This window comes from Nycticebus coucang, chromosome 15, assembly GCF_027406575.1.
Source record: "Nycticebus coucang isolate mNycCou1 chromosome 15, mNycCou1.pri, whole genome shotgun sequence".
NCBI classification, from domain to species: Eukaryota; Metazoa; Chordata; class Mammalia; order Primates; family Lorisidae; genus Nycticebus; species Nycticebus coucang.
Genome location: NC_069794.1, coordinates 11783992 through 11805573, shown reverse-complemented (window position 1 = coordinate 11805573; position 21582 = coordinate 11783992). Strand labels below are relative to the sequence as shown.

The 21582-nt window shown below is 46.4% G+C and overlaps 2 protein-coding genes across 6 annotated transcripts in view; one reads left to right on the top strand and one right to left on the bottom strand.

Moving 5' to 3' along the window:
- The window catches only part of PCCA (propionyl-CoA carboxylase subunit alpha), a 396610-nt gene extending 393969 nt beyond the window's left edge, over positions 1–2641 (top strand). For both annotated transcript variants that reach the window (XM_053563974.1, XM_053563972.1), the window contains one exon: positions 2312–2641. In XM_053563974.1, coding sequence (XP_053419949.1) covers positions 2312–2380 — 69 coding nt within the window. In that variant the 3' untranslated portion in view covers positions 2381–2641. The remainder of the gene's footprint in view (positions 1–2311) is intronic.
- Positions 2495–21582, bottom strand: part of GGACT (gamma-glutamylamine cyclotransferase) — a 59355-nt gene continuing 40267 nt past the window's right edge. For all 4 annotated transcript variants that reach the window (XM_053563978.1, XM_053563975.1, XM_053563977.1 and 1 more), the window contains 2 exons: positions 12363–12415; positions 2495–4771 (listed from right to left, as the gene is read on the bottom strand). In XM_053563978.1, coding sequence (XP_053419953.1) covers positions 4297–4764 — 468 coding nt within the window. In that variant the 5' untranslated portion in view covers positions 4765–4771; positions 12363–12415 and the 3' untranslated portion in view covers positions 2495–4296. The remainder of the gene's footprint in view (positions 4772–12362; positions 12416–21582) is intronic.

Sequence of the window (21582 nt, the reverse complement as noted above, 5' to 3'; positions counted from 1 at the left end):
GGGACTATAGGGTGATCTCTTCCACCTCCCCCATATTAGGATGGGGGGGCTCTTCTCACTCTCCCTGAGACATCCCTGCCTCATGGAGAATGGGCCTTCCAGAAGAGTCTGCATTGTGTTCAGGTATTCAAAGAACTGTTCTTCATCTTAATGTCTTTCAAATTAAGGGGTCTTTAATTTTTAATGTTTACATCTGTCTTGGAGGCAGTTTGAGACTTCAGTGACACAGCAGGAAACGGTTTTACAGATTGCAAAAATTAATGCAACTCTTCAAGAAAATTTTTCCACAAAGACAATTCAATCTTAGATCAGGGGCTGAGCACCTGCACACGGGTGCAACTGAGTGACTTAGGGAGACAAAAGGAGAGATCTGTTCATCCTGGAATTCAAGGGCAAAACATCTTTAACTGTATTTTTTCCTTGAAGAAAATAGAAAAGTCCTTTTAAGTAATAAATTCATTATTCTACCTGTGCCATCACTGGGTAAATAATCCTTTCCTGAGGGATGTTTTGGTTTGGAAGTGTCTGCAGGTTGGAGTGTGACTTGGGGGCAGGGCTGGAGACAGCAGCAGAGGTCAGCTGTGTCCTGCACTTGGCTGCGCCTTGGGGACATCAGGTGCAGTGAGAGATCCACCTGCTCACTCCAAGTTTATATCAGAGACACAGTCTCTGTCTGTCTCATGATTTGTTGCCCCAGAAGGCAATGAAACTGATTCCCAGAGAAGGACCCAGAGGTGCCCTGCCTGGTCCTAGATGGGCCAGCGGAGCCCAGGCAGAGCCTGGTGGCCCTGGGTTACACAGGCAACTGTGCGTGTCTGTGGGGTTTTAAGAGAGAAAAATAGCAAGAGTTACAGCCTTTTAGGAATTCTAAATTAAATCACTTTTTTATATGAATAAGAAAACAGTTTCTGTTAATGTGAAAATTGCTTTATTTGTTCCCTGGGATTATTTAACATTTATGCTGTGCTAGGATGAGATTTCCATCCCAGAGGAGGATGGCCTGGGTGTGGGGGACAGAGATGGGAGTCTGATGCATGCCAAGGCCCCTGTGCTGCTGGGCCAGGGTGCTGACGGAGTGTGGGTCACATCTGTCAGTGTGCTTTATTTCCTGGCAGCCCAGGGCTGCTTTTTAGGGCTGTGAAAGGCCCAGTGAGTTCTGTCCTTTGGCCGGAGTCCTTCCTGACTGTTCTGGTCCTCTCTCCCCACCCCCAGACCTCTGGAATCTAGCCCAATAGGGCCCAGGAGGAGTGGCAGGAAGCCCCAGCACAAAGTAGCAGGCCCTGGTTCTCACCTGGGGGGGGTCACTTTTCCTCCCAGAAAAAAGGCTCATTAAAAATTAATCATAGACAAACATCCGAGGCAGCCTCTGCCAGCCAGGCCTTGGAAGTATTCCTTGCATGGGTTCACATCCTTCTTAAAGACCCTGGACTTGAGTTTAAGAAAAAAGGCCCTTATAGGCTGCTCACTGTGGAGAGGCAGGGACACGGGCCAGTGCACCAACCCAGACATTGCCAGCGTCTTTCCTGTTTGCCAGTTGCCCATGCAGCCAATTAGTTCTAACCCATTGTTCATTTTCATGCCCAGGGAAGAGCCTCCAAGAAGTCAAATGACTGTCTCCTTCCCCTCCTCCCTGCTAATTTTAAATCTGTACACAAATTTGGGAAAGAAAAACTTGATAAAAATGGAGAGAAATTGGGGGCGGGGGGGGGGAGGGGGAGGTGAAGATAGAGTTCCACATTGCCAGATGGTGCCACAAAGGGCAACCTGTCCCACCTTTATTTCATTTCCCTTCACAAGGAAGGTGTCAGTTCGGTCAGGGAGATCCTCCTCTTAATCAGTACCTGTTTTGTCTGTTGGATAATTTTGTCATTTGTCTTTTATACTAACTGTCCCATTAGCTCTCCAAGAACATTTCCTCAACCTAAACCCACAGCAAGACAGGGAGGCTGTGTGCTCAGAACTCAGCTGGCATGGACCCTTCAGGGTATAGAGTGCCACCTGGACCTGAGGGTGCCCCGTGCAGGGGCCAGTGAGCCAGCTACAGCTTAGACCCCCAGAGAACATCCTTCAGATGGGCACTTTTTAGGTTGACAAGGACAGCGGCGGGAGCAGGAAAGTTGGGGTCACAGCCAGCACATGGACATCCCTGTTCTGCAGGCTCCCCTACAGATGGGCTCAAGCGGGACAGCTGATACCTGTGCTTACAACTCCCAGGCTGTTTTGTGTCCAGAAACAGGGTCAAAAATTCCTCCATCTTGGTTCTGGTTGATAATTCTTGCCCTCCTCCCCAATTTCCTTTTTTTATTTCAAGGTAAAATCTGTGCACTGTAAAGCTGGCGACACAGTTGGAGAAGGAGATCTGCTCGTGGAACTGGAATGAAGTATTTATAGCCTTGCCGTCATCACCCAACTTAGCCATTTGTATTGTTCCCTCACACTCGATTTATTCCAGCATTTACAGGAACACTCCTGCGCTGCAGGTCTTACGTCGTCATGTTTATTCCACATAAGAGTCAAACCAACCTTCTGCCAACTTATCACCGATGGAAATGTTTGATATACTTGCACATATGATTTGTACTTCTGCTGTGAGATTTCCTAGTGTCAAAACTAAATCAATAAAACCAAGCATTTGTCTAAATATTAATTTGCCCTTTTTTGAATGAAGACAATGTACACATAGTATTTATAGTCTGTTGGCACAGCCTGTAGCCTAACATTTCTTTGTCATCCTTTTAAAAAAATATGAATTCCAGTTCTCTGCCTTTAGTTGTATCAAATCAGCATTTGCTATTTTATAATCTGATTACCTTAGTCCTTCTGTAATTGAGGACCTGACTGCCCAAAGAAAGACCAGATGCTGATTTTGGCAGTGCCCTTCCCTCTGTGGTTCCATATGGGTGTAGCACTGATGGATGTCCCCTCTGGGCTTGCTGGCTGACATGGGGACTGTCCACTCTGCTGGTGAGGAGCAGGCCCCCAGGTTGCCTCAGTGCTGTAGTTGGTGCAGCAGGCACAAGCCGTCAGTCTGCAGCTCTTTGCCTTTTCATTTTTGTGAAGCAAGCTTCCAATGAAGACAAAGAGGCTAAAAATAATGATCATGTTTTCGTGCTAGATGCAGTTAGTGATCAGACTCTTCAACTTAATGGTAGACTAAATGAGGTCTCCCAGCGGAGATGAGGTCACTGAGGACCAGCAGCTGCATTTTCATTTGCTTCTTAAATTCTTGGAATACGTTTCATACTTTGCTGGTGAGCAGAAGCAGAGTCGTGTGCCGATTTGAATCTGTGCTGACAAATTATCAGATGGAGGTGGGTAGTAATTGGTACTTCGTGCCTTGCTAAAATTATTTTAAGGGCTGTTTGTATTTGGAAGCTAAGCTGTCAGGCCTGAAGAACAAATTACTAGCGTGCTGGTTCTTCTCTGAAAGGCCACCCCCAAATGCTGCTCCCTTTAGGAGGCAGTGATGGGCCTGGCTGCTGAGAGCTGGGCTCAGATAAACTTCCATTTGAAGTCCGGGGTGCTCAGCTGCATCTACCAGCAAGTGGGTGTTCATTATTTTGCTAGATTAAAATGAAAAGACGCTTCTACCAAGTATACCAAAAATGGGGATTAGGGGGAGAACATACCACCACCACTTTTATATTTTTTTTCCCAAAACATCTAGTTTAATTTTAAGTGATCACCTTCAATAGTTTGTATGTAAGCTTGATATAAATATTAAGAATGATATTCTATATATTCTAAAATACAGCATGTTTTTCTTGAAGATTTTTTTTATTATGTTGATGGTGAACCATCTAAAATTGGCTCATTTAAAAAATTTTTGTAGATGTTATAGGCCAGAATCAATGCAGTGGGACTGCTAAAATCTAGTTGCCAACACACATCATTACATTCATTTTAAATGTTATCTCCAGATTAAAGCAAAGCAAAAAAAAAAAAAAAAAATGAAGAGGGGGAGGCGGGGAAGAAGAAAGGAAGGCATGGTAACATGAGTTCTCTAAGTCCCATTCAGGGGAATTAAAATCCTGAAATGTTCTTACCTAATACATTTAAGCCCATGATGCTCTTTAAGCAGCAAGCAATAAAGTAATATTGGAAAGAAAGATTTGAGGGCACAATCTTGTTATTAGTATGTCAAAATTATTTGTAAAATCAGCTGCCATTGAAAAAGATGGCTTTTCCTACAGATCAAGTTATTGACGTGATATGGTAGAAAGGGCACCACCCAGCTCCGGCTGAGCCGGCCTCACACCAGGGTCACTGCGCCTGGGCTGCAGAGCCATCCCTACCTCATCTGTCCTCCCGGCGGGTGTAGCGCAGCCCGTGCTGCCCCTCGGAGTCATAGCTGTCGTGGTGCGGAAGGTGGACCCACTCGGGTGGGTGGGTGGCCGTGCTGTACACAAAGCACTGCACTGTGGTGTGGGGTGCCAGCATGTCCTTAGGGTCGCCCTCGCCTGGGCCCTCGAGCACCTGCACCGCCACTGTGGTGCGCTGGTACATGTCGGGGCAGCCTTCAAAGTCATCTAGGAAGCGCAGCATGGCCTCGTCCACTGTGTAGATCTCGCCCTCCACGCAGCGCCCAGCGCCAGGCAGGTTCAGCATCCGTGGGATGTTGTGCTCCCCGGCGATGACCAGCGGGTAGGGCTGCAGTGTGCGGGCGCGGGCGCGGAAGGCAGCGGAGCCATGGGCGCTGTCCAGCAGGACTGGGTGGTTGGGCTGGCCGCACTTCAGGGTACCGTACAGGAAGACCAGGGTCATTGGGTGGCTGCCGGAGAATGATGTGACAGGTCAGAGTCAGCTGTCCCCCACCCAGCAGCCAGATGTAAATGACCAGTGTGGCCTGGGTGCCATCGGGCTCTGGTCATGGACGCAGAGCCAGACACTAGAATGTCGCACAATTTTCTCATCAGGAAATGTGGCTTTTTTTCAGTCATTTAAAAATATAAAAGCCATTCTTAGCTTGTGGGCCATTTAAAACCAGACACCAGGCCAGATCTGACCTGGGAGTTGCAGTTTGCTTGCAATTGTGACTTGGCTGACAAGTCTGTAGCAGACAGGGCAGGTCTACTGCAGTGGGAAGATGAGGTTCCCCAGGATCCCCTGCACTACCTGGCTGGACCCAAGCAGAACTCTCACAGGGACCCCACACACAGCCCAGGCTCCCTGATAGCCCCTTGGTGCCAGCATGGGAGGTGCAGCAGAACCTGAACACCTTCCCCACTCTATAAAAGATGGCCTTTCTCTCCTGAACACTGACCCAGGCCATCCTCTCAGAAATGTGAGCTTGTCCTCCTGACTGCCTTGGCCTCCCTCATACCCTCTAGGTCACCAGCCATGACTCTGGAACCCCCGCCCCACTGATAGCAGCTCAAGGCCAGAGGATACACTGGCCACACCCCAGCAGTGACCTCCCAGATCCACCCTGTCTGGAAAAGTTGCTGCTCGTCTCCTGCACCCCCAGCACAGTCCAGAACCCACTGCTTTTGGTCACTGTGTGCACCAGGCAATGCCAGCCACCACCTAGAGCTGCTGATCTGGGAAAAGGCACATCTGAGAACAGCTGTGTCCTGGAATCAAGGCCTGAAGAACTGTCACTTTCTTGTCTTTTTTTTTTTTTGAAATAGGGTCTTGCATGATTGCAAGAGGGACTTTGCCTAACAATTGCAATCAGTGTAACCTGGCTTACTATACCCTCAATGAATCCCCAACAATAAAAAAAAAAAAAAAATAGGGTCTTGCTCTATTGCCTGGGCTGAAGTGCAGTGATGTGCTCACAGCTCACTGTAGCCTCAAACTCCTGGACTCAAGCAATACTCCCATCTGGGCCTCCCAAAGTGTTAAGATTACAGGTATGAGCCACTGCACCTGGCCTGCCATATTCTTGGTCAGTTTTCAGTCTTTGTAAAAGGACTTTGAGAACTGCACAATACATTTTATAGAAAAATCAGAAACCACCACCATATGTATGTGTGTATATATTTATATGTGTATGTATGTATATTTGTAACCATTGTAATCCAGCTACAAGAGAATTCAGGTTTCAGTACTAAATTTACATTCCAGTTGTGGCAGTGTGACCCAGCAAAACTTAACAATCACCTCTCAGCATCTCCTTTTTCAAGGTCTTAGAGGGTAATGATGCTTCATGGTGACTCACTGAAGCGACCTTGGCTCCAGTGTGAAAGTAAATGTTTACCACTTGCCTGAGTCTGGGCCACAAACTGTTACAGAATGACAGAAGAGGTTTGTGTAAAATGATTCCAACCCACATGGCAATGAAGGCTGAGAGGTCAGGGCTGCCCTTCCCTGTCCCTGGCTGCCCGTGGCATAAGGACAGCCTGTGGCAGCTTCCGAGAGCCGCAACTGCAGGTGCAGGGAAACAGAAAGATGCGTCCACCAGCCAGCGATGTCTGGCGGTGACACCCGCGCACGCGGACGAGTGGCCCTGAGAGAAGGCACACTGAACTCACAGAACTCCCATTTTCTTCTCACAGACACAAGTGGTTCTAGGCCTTCTCACAGGCCCAAGGTCTCTGGGCCTCTGCGTCTGTGACCTACTTGCTGCTCACCCCGCCTCCTCTCTGCCTCTCAGCTGGGCCCCAGCCTGTGCCACTCTGTTCCCCAGATTTCAGGCACATCACACTGGAAAAGGCATGGTGCTAGAAAACACCAGGCTGGCCAGGCCTCTTGGCAGCCAGCTAGCCAGGGTGGGGACTCTGACAACAGTGCAGGGCCACAGATTAGACTTGGGGGACTTGGTGGGAGTGGGGCGCACCTGCAGTGAGAGTCGAGACATGGATAAGGAGGAACCTGGAATGGGGTGGTGCAGAGGGAGAGGACGGGCAAGTACTCCAGCTAAAGTTGCCAGAACTCAGCTGCTAGGGGAACCAAGAATGAAATGACATGTGAACAGAAATGGTGGGCAGTGAGAGGCTGGAAGGTCTGGAGAGAGTGACAGGGGCAAGGGTACAGGGCTGACTACCACAGTGGGCAGAGTGCACAAAGGACTGGCGTGGGTCTGGATGGACCTGCATGGGGTAGGAGTCACCCACTGTCCCCACTCCTGCACCCCAGTCCCTGCCAGGGCTGCTTTGTTCCCCTCCAGCCTGTCCCTTGTACAGACCCCAAGCCCACCTCCTACCGCAGACTGTGCTCCCTGCACTGTGCAGCCAGCTGGTGCTGACATGAGACCACCCATCCAGACAGGACACCAGCCCCCCTCAGCCCCCAGACTGCCTGGCTCAAGTCCTCTGACTCAATTTTAAAAATAACACATACCTGTAACATAACTAGTGAAATAGCTTTACGGGAAAATTTAAATTTCCTACCCCCTTCTACTTGCCAGAGGCAATACTTTCAAGACTACTTTAACCCCTGCGTTTGGTATTTATCTCCACGTTACTTATACCACTGCTTTTCGATACTTTAGGTTATGTTATACCTCTCTACCCCCAAAGCAGGTGTGCCTGGCGCTTTAAAGCACAGACTTCAGAACCAAATTGCCTGGGTTTAAAACCCAGAGTCTACCACTTATAACTGCCACTGTGAACCTTTCTGGGCCTCAGCTTCCTTAACTGTATGACGAGGTCATAACAGCCATGTGCCTCTGGAGGCTGCTGAGGGTTAACACACGTGGGAGCCCCGTGTGCTCAGGAAGTTGCCTTCACCATCACTACAGAAGCTCCACGCTGGGCCCCCTGCCACGCCACAGTGACACAGCTCTTGGCTAAGGCAGTAGTACTTTATGATTGCGTTTCCTTTCTTGGACAACTTTGTGTTTGTAGTGAAATTAAAAATTAATTCATGTTTGGTTTTGTTCGGGTTCTAGGACAGTGGCTCCGCCCTTTTCTGAAAGCAGTGACAAGATGGGCCTCTGTTCCCCGCCTAGGGCCCTTGATGTCGCTGCCATCGTGGCCTTCCCTTAGTCTCTCTCTGCTGTGGCAGCCGCAGCCCTTGCTGGGTTGACTGCCTCCTTTTGCTGAGGTTCATTCCTTCCCACCCTGGATTAATAATGTGGCTGAGTAGAAGATTCTAGAAGTCTTTTCCTTTAGAACTTTAAGAGCATTTCTTCAACATTCTCTAACTTCCCCAGATTTTGCTGAGAAGTCCAGTGAGTTGCGATCCACCGTCTGTAGCGCTTCTCTGGAGGCTCTACAGGTTTTCCCTTCATCCCTTGGATTCTGAAATTTTACGATGTGACTTATAGATCTGTGCTGGGAATTGTTTTCTTAATTTTAAGTTATTGTGAGGGTACAAACGGCCAGGTTACCATTTTGAACTTGTTAGACAGAGTCTGTCTTGTAGTTGTCCAGCACCTACAAGGTGTGCCGTACACCCCACCTTGTGCCCTTCTGTGGGAATTTCAATGTAAGTACTCCTCACCTTGGATCCCAGGGGACGTTCTTCCCTCGCCTTCCTCTTTGTTTTCTTTCTGGATCTCCTAATATTTAGGTGATAAATATCTTACTTCAATTCTCCAATGTTTTTTTCTTTCTTCCAGGCTTTTTTTTTTTTTTTAACACTTTATGGTGTTAAATTGGTCTTCCAATTCTTCTATTATTTAAAAAAAATTTTGTGGTCAGGAACACTGGCTCACACCTGTAGTCCCAGCACCGGGGAAGGCTTGAGGCCAGGAGTTTAAGACCAGCGTGGGCAATATAGTGAGACCGTATCTCTACAAAAATATTAAAAAATTAGGGTTGGGTATGGTGGTACACACATCTGTAGTCCCAGCTACTCAAGAAGTGAGGCAGGAGGATCCTTTGAGCCCAGGAGTTTGAAGCTGCAGTGAGCTATGATTGCACCACTACACTCTGGCTTTGGCAAAGAGTGAGACTGTCTGGAAAAAAATAATAAATTGCCATTGTTTTTTTTTTTTTGGCCGGGGCTGGCTTTGAACCCACCACCTCCAGCATATGGGACCGGCGCCCTACTCCTTGAGCCACAGGCGCTGCCCGCTTTATTTTTCTTAATCTATGTTCCTTTGTAGACACAGACTTTTATTAAAGTTTTTTTCTTTTCTCATCCTTGCTTCCATTTCTCCTAAATTCCTCTTTTCTCTTTGTTTTGCTATCTGTGTTTCATTAGGAGGTTTTCTACAAGTGTCAGCAATCCCTGGCTAGCCTTTCATGTGGAAAACTGAGACACTCTTTAGAATCAAGACTGCAGCTCTGCATGAGGCAGAGAAAACCTGAGAGAGCCCAACTGTTAGAGGGCTTGTGTGGGGCCCTATTGAGACTGTAGCTCAATCTCAGAGAACTGGAGAGAGCCCAACTATTGGAGGCTTGTGTGGGGCCTTGAGGACAGTCTGGGGGTCCCCAATAATCTGTCTGTGGACTTTCCCTTAACCCCCATTTTCAGGCTGCCACTGCAAGCTGGAGCTACTGTTCCCAATACCCAGGTATTCTTGCCACGCTCTCCAGAAAGGCACCCACTGTCCTCTGCTGGGTTGGAGGGGAGACTGTAAGGTCTCTGCTGCTTCCTGGCCCTGCCCTTGCCTTACACACCTGCAGCCCAGAGTTCTAGAGCTTCTCTGGTGTCCTCAGACTCTTAGGTCAGCTTTATCTATGATTCCTAGTACTCTTTTGAATACATAGAAATGGGGACAGCAAACATCTTTATTTTGTTCCTCATCTCAGAGGAAAGGGTTTTTTTTTTTTTCTTTTGGCCGGGGCTGGGTTTGAACCCGCCACCTCTGGCATATGGGACCGGCGCCCTACTCCTTGAGCCACAGGCACCGCCCAGAGGAAAGGGTTTTATACTGTCAACATCAAGTGTGACATTAGCTGTGGGCTTTTCATATATGGCCTTCATTGTGTTGAGATAATTTCCTTCTATTCCTAGTTTTTTTTTTTTTTTTTAAACCATGAAATACTGTTGAATCTTGACAAATGTTTTGTTCTGTTTTTTTTTTTTTTTTTTGAGACAGAGTCTCATTCTGTTGCCCTGGGTAGAGTACAGTGGCATCACAGCTCACAGCAACCTCCAACTCTTGGGCTCAAGTGATCCTCTTGCCTTAATTTTATTTTTTTCCTATTTTTAGTTGAGATGGGGTCTTGCTTTTGCTCAGGCTGGTCTCAAACTTGGGAGCTCAAACAATTCACCCACCTTGGCCTCCAAGAGTGCTAGGATTACAGGTGTGAGCCACCATGCCTGGCCTTGTTCTGTATCAGTTAAGATGATCCTGTGGAGTTTTTCCTTCATTCCATTAGTGAAATTTATTACATTGATTGATTGTCCTTTTGTTGAACCATCCTCGAATGCCAGGAATAAATCCCACTTGATCAGGGCACATAATCCTTTAAATGTGTTGAATTCTGTTTGCTAGTATTTTGTTTAAGGATTTTTTTCATCAGTCTTCAAAGATACAAGGCTGTATTTTTGTTTTTTGCAGTGTCTTCGGCTGGCTTTGGTATCAGAGAACTATTGGTTTCATAGAGTAAGTTTGGAAGCATGCCTGCCTTCTTAGAATTTCTTAGAAGAGTTTCAGGAGGGTTGGTATTAATTCTTCAAATGTTTGGTAGAATTCACCAGTAAAGCCATCTAGTCCTGGGGTTTTTTTGTTTTTGAAATTTTTGAATGTTCTTCAGTCTCCTTTTTATAGGTTTTTTCAGTTTTCTATTTTGCATGATTCATGAGTCAGTCTTGGTATGTTGTGTATTTGTAGTACTCTAAGTTAGCTATTTTTTTGGCATACAGCTTGTTCATAGTGCTGCTGCCTTTGGAGAGTCATAGTTACTGTGTCTTCATCCCTGCCCCCCAGGCTAGTATTTTATTTCTTACAATCTTTTAATCTTTTTAATTTCTGTATAATGGGTTTTAATGTCCCCTCTTTCACTTCTGGTTTCAGTTATTTAGGTCTTTTTATTTAAAGGTTTGTCACTTTTGTTAATCTTTTCAAACAACCAACTCTTGGTTTCACTGATTTTCTCTATTGTTTTTCTACTGCCTGTTTTATCTCTTCTCTAATCTTTATTATTTCTTTCCTTCTGCTAGTTTTGGGTTCAGTTCTGCTCTTTCAAATTCCTACTTCTCTATACTCTAGTTCCTCATCTGTCATGTTCAGCCCATCTCCAAGGCTGCTGTTAAGGATCCCAGCCAACAGGACACATGTAAAGTCTTTTACACTGGCCAGGTGACTCAGAACCACAGCCAAGAGTAACTCAGAACATGCCTTTGGTTTGTTCTAGCCAGGAGAGTACTTGGCCCCTCGGCCAGGTTGGAAGGGGTGGCACTGCCACTGCAGAAGGGGATGCCACCGTCTGAGAGTCGTATATTACTGTCTTTAGCCCTGCCTCATGCTAGTTTTTCCATGACACTGCGTTAGGGTCAGATTCTTGGATAAAACACAAGAGCATAGTTGAATAAATAATAGATAGAAATAGCTGTAGGTGAGCCATTTGGGCTTTGCCAGAGTAAAACGAAGATTGCTCTGTCTCTGCTTTAATGTGAAGCAGATGCACCCAGGCATGTCTGAAACACGACCCTGAAGGCCAGGCCTGTGAGATCAGACACAGCAGGCACGCAGCCCTCAAAGGGAACTAGTAATCCAGGGTGGACTTAGAGTTCTGTAGATGGACATTTAGACACATCACGGCAAGTATAAAACATGCACTGGGGCATGATGACAGGTCCACACTGAATTCCCACCTCCACCACTTAGCACCTGTAGGTCTTTACGAAAGTTATTTCAAGTCTCTGAGCTTTTATTTCCTCCTGTTTAAAACTGGGTTTATCATAAGTCTTCCCAAGAGCTAATCTCTGCTGCTTGCTGACTGTGTGCCAGGCATATGTCCCCAGTGAATGTGAATTCCCCCTTCCCTTCTCTACCCCATTCCCTCCTTTATCAGGATCTTCTAGCGATATCTGCTAACTATATTCTTCCCAACAAAGCCCCTTAATAATAAAAATGAATACACTGTAAGTGGTAGAGGGAATCAAGCCATATGAAGTCATGCTGTAGGCTTAATTTCTCAAAACCGGAAGAATATTTGGGAAAGTGGTAGTACATAGAAATGGTGGTAAGTAGGCCATAGATTAATTCCAACTCTATGGAATAAATATCAGCTCAATAACTTCCTAACTTTTCTTTAAATTAATCCCATGACAGATAAAGCTCAGTAACTTTCTTCTATAAGAGGTAATAGAATATTCCATGAAAGAAAATGAACCAATAAAAGTTAACCTTCACCTCTAGGAATAATTTAGGAGACAACTTACTTTCTACATTTTATCTACTGAATTCAGTAAATGTACCCTTTATAATACAAAATTAATTTGAATGTACTATTTGTGCAATAAAAAGGAAAATTACTATTCCGCATTTCTGTCATCTTTTATAAAACAAACATCATTACCTTTCTGATTGTGTTTTGAACACCACACAGATCCTGCAGGAAGAAGCTTGTCCCTGTAGGGATTGAAAAAGGATCAGAGTTAAGCACAGAAACAAGCAATTAATTCCCATTAGAGGATTAAGCACTTACGTTCTCTTTGAATCAGAAAAGCAAATTGTGAATAAAATGGTGTGCAAGCAAGAGGTTACTGTCCAAGTTAATAAATTAGAGAACTGAAGGGCAGCACGGGCAGCCACAAAGCCTGCTGGCAAGGAAGCAGGGAGGGTTTTGTATCCATGGGACAAGACGGCCCTTCTCTTAATGACGCTGTGGAAATCTGGGGGGAGTAGAGTCTGTGCCATGTGATGCCAGTCTTACTGTAACAGATGGAGCCCCAGAAAATAAGCCTAAAACCATTTTCCAGCCTATTGCATCACCATCCCTTGTGCACAGATTTCCTTATAGCCTCTCACCATTAACACACAGAATCATCCAATTTGGACAGTTTTGCTTTGGGGTTTCAGAGCGGATTCTTAAAGAAACTTGAACCCTATCTCCCTGGACGTTGCCATGCACTGAGGAGGGAGAGGGCTGCCATGGCATTCACAGCCCACGCTGAATCTGTATCCCAAACCCACTGGTCACAGATGATGTGGACATCCTCGCATCAGCACAGAGGTAGTACTGGCTCAGAGTGAGTCCCCAAAAGGTTTAGTTCAGCAAAATTTGGTTGGTTTAACAATGTCAATATTTAAGAAAACAAAACACTCAATGGAGATGCCCATCTGGCCTAGCACTGCTTGAAATGCCTCTGTCACTTAACTCAGCAGTTTTCTTTCTTGAAACACAGTCCAGCTATAGTTTCATATTTCATCACAAAAGCAGAAATTGAAAATGATTATGAATCCTTCAGATAATTGGATTTTTCTTAATTTTTTTCTTAGCCACCTGGTGGCAAAAATGTAAAAGGCAGGATTTAAGCCTTTTATTAAAATAGTTTACAAATTAGAACTATCAAATTAGAACTATTAGCTATGCCTGGCCCATATTTAGAAACACACCTACACATACCAGGTGAACCCAACAAGGAAAGGGCTAATATTTAACTCTAAAATTAATCTGCAAAAGGATTTCCAATTGATACAGGCTTCTAGCATAAAAACCACCAGTAAAAAAAAAAAAAAAAAAAAAAAAGATGATTCAATAAAATATTCATCCTGTATGTATGAAAAATTAATGAAGAGAAAATGTTAGTATAATCTATATGTCATCACTTCAAAGTGTCTGTTTTCTCCCCGTGATAAATCATCGGGCCACCAATAATGTGTATTGCCAGTTCTCAAGACTGGGTTAGAAAAAAACAAAAGAAAAATGACCAGATTTGGGTGGCTTGAAGTCTGCGTCCCTGTTAGAACAGGCTCTGCCACTCACCACTGCCGGGGGCGGGGGAGGGGGGATTCTTTCAGAACCAGAAACGCCTGGTCCGGAGACCTAACTGGCAGGGAGCATCGCTCAGAGCGTCTTTGGGTGTGCTGCGTGAACTAGCTTCTGTCATTCCACAGTGTCATCACTGGGGCCGGCAGAACCTTGGCCTACCAGACCCACAGGGGACACCAGGCCACTGAGTGCTAGTTTCAAGGCTGTCAATGGCTGCCTCACGTGGCCACCAGTAGCCACACTGGGTGCCGGCCTTGAGCAAACCCTTAACGTCCCGAGTGTGATGGAAATATGGTAAGAAGCATATGCGATGCTGGGCATGTTTACCCAGAAATTTCTCTTATTTTATAGAAAACTTGCATCTCAGACTAGTGGCCACTTCCCTTCCCTCCCGTGCTGTAACATTATTTTCCCTGGAGAAAATGCTGAGTGTCTGATATAGTTACACATTAATTCTTCAGAAGTTTCTTAGAACTGTAGGAAACAGGTGAAAAAACAAAATGCCTTGAACTTTCAACTTAAGCCTGGCCTGGGAGCACGAAACAAGCTCCAGGGTCACTCTTCCCCGCATGGCTCAGGGGTGACGTGCCAGTGAGGGCTCCGGGCCGCATCCTGTTGGTGCTTTGATGGCTTCGTTTTGTTGCTTGCTGGTTTCTTTACAGCAAAGACAAGGGCTTCCTGCTCAAGCAGATCCCTCGCCAACCCCGCTGAATGCCCCGGAAAAGTTCGCGGCAAAACACCTTTCTTACATTAGCCGTGCAGGCCCCGCTGAAGCGCTGGCCCTTTGAAATCAGAGGCTGGGGCTCCTCTTCACAGTTGTTTGCTTAAAACTATGAACTTTCACAGGTCTGTAAAAACAAATGGGGGCTCTATGGTCCCTGATGCCATCTCATGCCCTCTGAATGCTGCCATGGCAACCACTGTTGCCCATGCCAACAGTGAATAATGATGGTTTCCATGCCACATCACTTTAAAGGCAATTTGTATTATCATCTTTAAAACACACAGTGACCTAAAAAAAAAAAAAAATCTGAAAAAAAAAGGAAAAAGAAAAAAACAACAACACAGTGACCAACAACATGGATATGACCTTCGGCTGTACCCCTGTGCCCACTTTGAGAGTAAGGACAGGAAGAGCTGGAAAATCCCAAGACGCCATGCTGGGATGAGCTCTGTGCAATCCGGCAGGATGGAGAACCGGCTGGGCCACCTAGTGTGTGGCCAGAGTCTGCCAGGGCCTCAGCCCACATTCCAGGGCGGCCGGGCGTGGAGGTGCTACCAGCTCCGCTGCCTCCTGGCAGGACAGCTCAGAAGGCACAGCAGAGGCCTGGCAGCGGGAGCCAGAGCCACAAACACGTGCTAGGGCAGGTGGCCAGCAGGCCTGACGCCTGACACCAGAGAGAAGGTGCCAGTCAGCCCACACTTGGAGCCCCCTGCCCTGCAGGACCCGAGTGCCACCTGCCAGTCCTACCTGGGGCTCTGAAGTGACCCAGAACAACACCGCTGCCCTAGCCTCATACTGCACATCGCTAACAGTCTCAAATCAATGCTCAAAACAACAAATGAGATCATCTCGCCCCCAGCTGTACCCCATTTACAAATGGGGAGGCTGAGGCACAGATGATGTGACTACACAAGGTGAGATGGCTCAGCCTTCACACCCACTCTTGACCTGCACATCCAGGGGGGCACCCCCCAGTGGCTCCAGCCACTTCAGAGCCCCAGGCAGCTAGTGGCCTGGGCCACCTGCACACTCGGGCTCCTGTCACATCCCCCCATGACCAAGACCTCAGAGACACTGATGCATACCCCTTGTTGCCTGCTGGGCTTGCACTGCTGAAACTCTCTCCATTTCATTGTCCTGAAATTCTCACTTTTACCACTGAACTTGTGTTTTGTAAGTGAAGTCTGCTGGGACAGGCAGCACTCATGTGAGCAGAGGAAAAACACAAGCACAGACTCCCGGGGACCCAGTGCAAGGCCTGAGTGCATCAGGGAGGGAAGCAGGACGCCCAAGGACATGAGACAGAAGGACCTTATCATGTCCTCTCCAGCTGGTCTTGGGCAGCCACATACCCAGAAAACCACGACCCAGAAGGCTAGGGCACCCCTGGGTGGCCTGGAGTTCCTGTCCCTGTGCCCTTCCTCCGTCACCAGTACTGAAGGCTGACAATGGTGAGGGAGAATTGGTGCAAGTCAAGAGGTGAAACAAAGACAGCTGAGTCAGTTTTCTGGCAAGAATAAGATACACAAGCGCTCTCCAGTTAGGAAAGATTGTGTTATTATCTGTAATTCCACATGTGAGTTAAATGCCTTTAAACTGAAGCCAACACTGTCTGCTACAAAGTGAATGATAAACTCTGTGCAGAGATACTAGCTTCCTATTTTAGTCCCTTTCACTGCACCCCTCCTCCTAGCTTTTCATTCTCATTGTGTACCCCCATCCCACTCCTGTACCCCCAGGGAATCACTGGCCCTGAGCTTCCCTAAATCGTGTCTTCATCTCACACTGTGTCATCTAGTACAGTTCAGTGCATGCAGTAGACACTTCATAAATACTTGCTGCAAGAAACCAAGTGGTCATCCCCACTCAGTCCAGAATCCCAAAGAGGCACCAGGGGCCTCCTGTCTGTTTGGAATCTCTCGTGCTCTGGGTCAATGGTCACGCACAGGTTCAAATATAACCTCGGAGGGCGGCACCTGTGGCTCAAGGAGTAGGGCGCCGGTCCCATATGCCGGAGGTGGCGGGTTCAAACCCAGCCCCGGCCAAAAAACTAAATAAATAAAAATAAATTAAAAAAAAAAAAATTGTCTACAAATATAACCTCAGGTGCAAATCTACAGGCATTGTGTTGGGACCCAGGCTCTGCGCCCCTCTCCTCTTCTCCACATGGCCAAGTACTGTGGACCCTTAGACCTGGCCCGGCCAGGCCAAGTGTCAGTGTGCCCCTCACAGACACTGTGACAATGCCCGAAGACACAGAACTCACCGTGGGCAGCACCCAGAGCATGGCAAGGGGAGGGGTGAGGAGGGGTCCTTGGTTCAGGGGCCCGTGCAGGGGTACATTAGAATCACAGACCTGTGCACCTAATCTGGTATAAGTTATATCTCAAAGACAGTTGACTAAAAAACGCTACAGGAGCTTTGCAGGGAAGGCAGTATGTGGGCACTCGGGCTGCTATTACCATCATCTGAGACTATTCTTATCCAAGTTCACAAACTTTACATCCCAAATCAAAAGCAAAAGCTCCTCACCTTTTCTTTAGGGTTCCACGAGCATCCCAGCCTGACCAGAGTACTTCTAAAAACAAATTTGTTTTCTGGAACCTAACACTCAATAATACAAAACAAGAATGAGAGACACCTCTGCCCTCAAGCCTAGACTGGAGGAAAGAGGCAGCAGAGTGAAGGTCGCGCAGCCCAAGGTGGGGTGAGGGGCCATGTGACCCCCCCCACAGGCAGACACTGGACGGACCCAGGGCCCCCGCTCCCCACCCAGGACCCCGTCTGCACTGGTACTGACCAAGCAGTGGTTTCCTGTGATTGGGTAGCGGGAAACACAGCAAATGATCTGCCTTTAGAATATTTTTCTAGGCCTGCTAGAAAAGAGTGCGCAGCTTTCAGCTCCAACGCTGACAGGTGCTTGGAAGGCTTATTCTATCTGGAGCAGCAACACCCCTCCCTGGACACGGAACAAGAGCCAGGAATCTGTGCCTGTTAAACAGGACCCCTGGGTCTGGCTGAAGGAGGACCTTCGACTCTCCCTTCTGTGTTCCCGAAGTCGTTATTGCTTCAACTTGGTGACTAGTCAGACAGAAAGTAACCGAGGGCTAAGAACGCCACCCGGGCCCTCTTCTGACATTCCTTTTCCTGGAGCATGCCACTTTCCATTTAAGAACCTTTGGGTTATTAGAGGTAGTTTCACTAACTGGGCTGGAAACAGGAATGGGTGGACATTAGTGTACTATGTGAAAGGCTTTGTTTGGTAGAAACATCTTAAGGTTATGTTTACATTAACTCAATATAGCTTTTATGTGATTGTTCTGCCTTCTTAGGTGAGAAATGGAGATTCCAACTTTAAGCAGAAGCACAGAACAATTACAAAATATCACAGCCATTCTCTTCTGGGCAGTTTGCTAACAGAATATTCTAGAACAATGACAGCATATACCCATTTAAGCAACTCTTAGTCATTTTAGAAGTCAGACCTACTCAGAAGTGAAGAAACAAAAGTTAAAAATACAGGTAAGGCCTTGGCTAGCTTCATTTAGCAGCGTAGCTATCTGGTTGCTTTGGGAGCAACAGGTCTCCTAGGAAGAGGACCAGGCTTAGAGCCGAGAGGCTAAGGTCAAAGCCATACTCCCGCCAGCCATCTCGGGGAGGCCCACCTCACCCAGGCCCAGCACAGCAAGGCCACACAAGGCGCCAGGAGAGCACAGGCGAGTCTGGTTCAGCTAGCTGGGGGCACAGGTTCTAAGATCTAGCCAGGGAGCCTTCACCCAGTAGCACACAGTGGAATAAGTCACTCAGAATGAACCAAAATATTCCGAAGAATACTTTGGAAAATGACCACCAAATACAACTGTAAGGTGTCAGCCACCCTAGGGGTACTGCCTGCCCTAAAGAAGGGACCCTGAGTATAACCTAGAGACCACCACGGCCTGGCCCTCTCTGCCTGTCTGGAGCAAGCTGGCAAAGCACCGGCCATCTTAGGCCCTACTAGACCAGACTCCACGTCCCACTGCCCAGAAACACAAAACCAGGAGCTAAAGGGACTCTGACGGCCAGGGAGGGAGTTGTGCCGTGGTCACCCAGCTTCCTGTGCCAAAAGCAGCAAGCTGGGTTGGGGAATAACCCAAACTCTCTTTCCCATGGGCTTTGGAAAGAGGGATTTAATTCCTCTGGTAGCAATAGCAGGTTTACCTTCAGAACTACTTTTGCGAAGAGTGTTATTAAATCCAGGTTAAATCGGGGCCCTGCAGAATGGCTCCCACAAAGAAGGGTGGCTAAAAGAAGGGCCATCGACAAGGTGGTAACTCGAGAATACACTATCAATATTCACCAGCGCGTCCACGGAGTGGGCAAGAAGCGTGCCCCTTGGGCACTCAAGAGATCCAGAAATGTGCCGTGAAAGAGATGGGAACTCCAGATGTGCGCATTGATACCAGGCTTAACAAAGTTGTCTGAGCCAAAGGCATACGGCATGTCCCATACCGTATCCGTGTGCAGTTATCCAGAAAAGCAATGATGATGAAGATTCACCAAACAAGTTCTATACTTTGGTTACCTATGACCTGTTACCACTTTCAAAAATCTATAGTCAACACGGATGAGAACTAACTGGTGATTGTCAGACACAAATAAAATTATAAAATAAAAAAAAACAAAACAAAGAAAACAAACAAACAAACAAAAAAAACAGGTTAAATCTTCTGAAAAAAATGTAGACTACCTGGAGGTAATCAGGTAAGCAGGAGGCAGATTAAAGGAAGGTGTGCAAACCTAGGAAAATTAATTGCCTACATCAGCTGCCAACAGAAAAGAAATATCCCCGGGCAGCGCCTGTGGCTCAGTCGGTAGGGCGCCGGCCCCATATACGGAGGGTGGCGGGTTCAAACCCGGCCCTGGCCAAACTGCAACCAAAAAAAAAAAAAAAAAATAGCCGGGCGTTGTGGCGGGCGCCTGTAGTCCCAGCTACTTGTGAGGCTGAGGCAGGAGAATCGCTTAAGCCCAGGAGCTGGAGGTTGCTGTGAGCTGTGTGAGGCCACGGCACTCTACCGAGGGCCATAAAGTAAGACTCTGTCTCTACAAAAAAAAAAAAAAAAAAAAAAAAAAGAAAAGAAAAGAAAAGAAATATCCCCAACACAGGCATGCGCACACACACACACTTCATTTGTAAACGTTAAAAATAAGCAAGCTTTTTGAAAATTAAAGCACAGAACTCAAAATTAAGCCTGATGGTTTTTTTTTAGTAATTACCTGTTCCTGGAGCATTCTAATCCTTTCAGTGCTGTATAATTACCCCAAGTTAAAGTCAATTAAAACAACCGGGTGATGTTAAAACTATGAATTACAAGTATGACGGGGAGTAGGAGAGAGGAAATTAAGGGCATATTATTAAACATGCTTTTAAATACCTTATATGAAGTGGATCCATTTACTCACATTCCTACATCCTAAACACACAGCTAGTCACTGTTGGCTGATAGCAGCCTGCATTGAGTTCAAAACTTCCAGAAAAATGCATTGCACTGGAGTGACTGATACTTCTAAGTAAACTAGATGCCCTGACCTAACAGAATGGGAGCCTATTATAGGCTACATCCCTACCAAAAAAGTCCCACTTTTAAAAGCTTTATTATAGCTGAGTTCTGCTGACGAGCCCTGGCCAGGACTGAGAGGCTGAAGCCAAACACACCATCTTGCCTTTGAATTTACAACTCTTGGCCTCTCCAGTGTTGGGCATAGATCCCAGGACCCTAAATATTATTTAACACATTTTGGTACATACTCTGCTTTTAAAATGCACTTAAAAGCCAATGCATGGTCCACTCTCAGGATAACAAAATCCCTCGTGAAAATGTGAAAATCCCCTGTCACTGTGTTATGGTCAGAGAACAGACCAGGCTACGTTCAGTTTAAGGTTTAAGCACCTTTTCAAATCAACTAGTTTCAAAAACAACAGAACAACAGTTTTGTTTCTCATTATAGGAGGTTTTTTGTTGCCTTTTTTTTTTTTTTTTTTTGTAGAGACAGAGTCTCACTTTATGGCCCTCAGTAGAGTGCCGTGGCCTCACACAGCTCACAGCAACCTCCAACTCCTGGGCTTAAGCGATTCTCCTGCCTCAGCCTCCCGAGTAGCTGGGACCACAGGTGCCCGCCACAGCGCCTGGCTATTTTTTGGTTGCAGTTTGGCTGGGGCCGGGTTTGAACCCGCCACCCTCGGGTATATGGGGCCGGCGCCTTACCGACTGAGCCACAGGCGCCACCCGGTTTTTTGTTGCTTTTTAAAGTGTTTGGTCTTTTTTAGTCATGATAAAGTGAAGAACTCATTGAAGTTAAAATTATGTTTATTTAGCAACTTTCTTCACTGAATAGCTCAAGCATTGCCCTTATTTAATTGGAGGGGAGATATTTATAGGAGCTTTGTCATTCCCTCACCCCAAACTACTTTAATTAAAAAATAAATAAAAAGCCCCCCAAATGTATATGTAAACAGGAAGAGAAAACCAAGGCCTCTCTCCTTTCTATCCCTCAGCTGGGCCACAGTGGCTCACTCCTGTAGCACTCTGGTAGCCTGAGGATGGATTGCTTGAATGAATCACCATAGAAACAGATTAACATAGAAAAACCATACAATGATCTTAATAGATGCAGAATAAGCATTTGACAAAAGTCAACAAATGCATGATAAAAATTCTCAGCAAACTGGGAATAAAAGAGGACTTCTTCAGTCTGATAAAGAGCACCTATGGAAAAACCTACAGCTCAGGTTGTCTTTTAGGGTGAATAGTCACTTTCCCCTTAGCGTGGCTACAAGGCACGGATGCCCACTCTTCCCACTTCCATTCAACTTTGGATACTGAAAGTTCCAGCCAGGGTAATAAAAGAAGGATAAGAAACAAAAAGCCCACACTCTAGAAATATATTTTTAAAAATTATCTTTTCTTTTGCAGTTGACATGACTGTATAGAAAATCCTAAGGAAACCTTACTAGTTTCCTAGTAAAAGTTACTAGAACTAATGAGTATAGCAAGACCTTAGGGTATAAGTTCAATATACAAAAAAACAGTTGTATTTTTA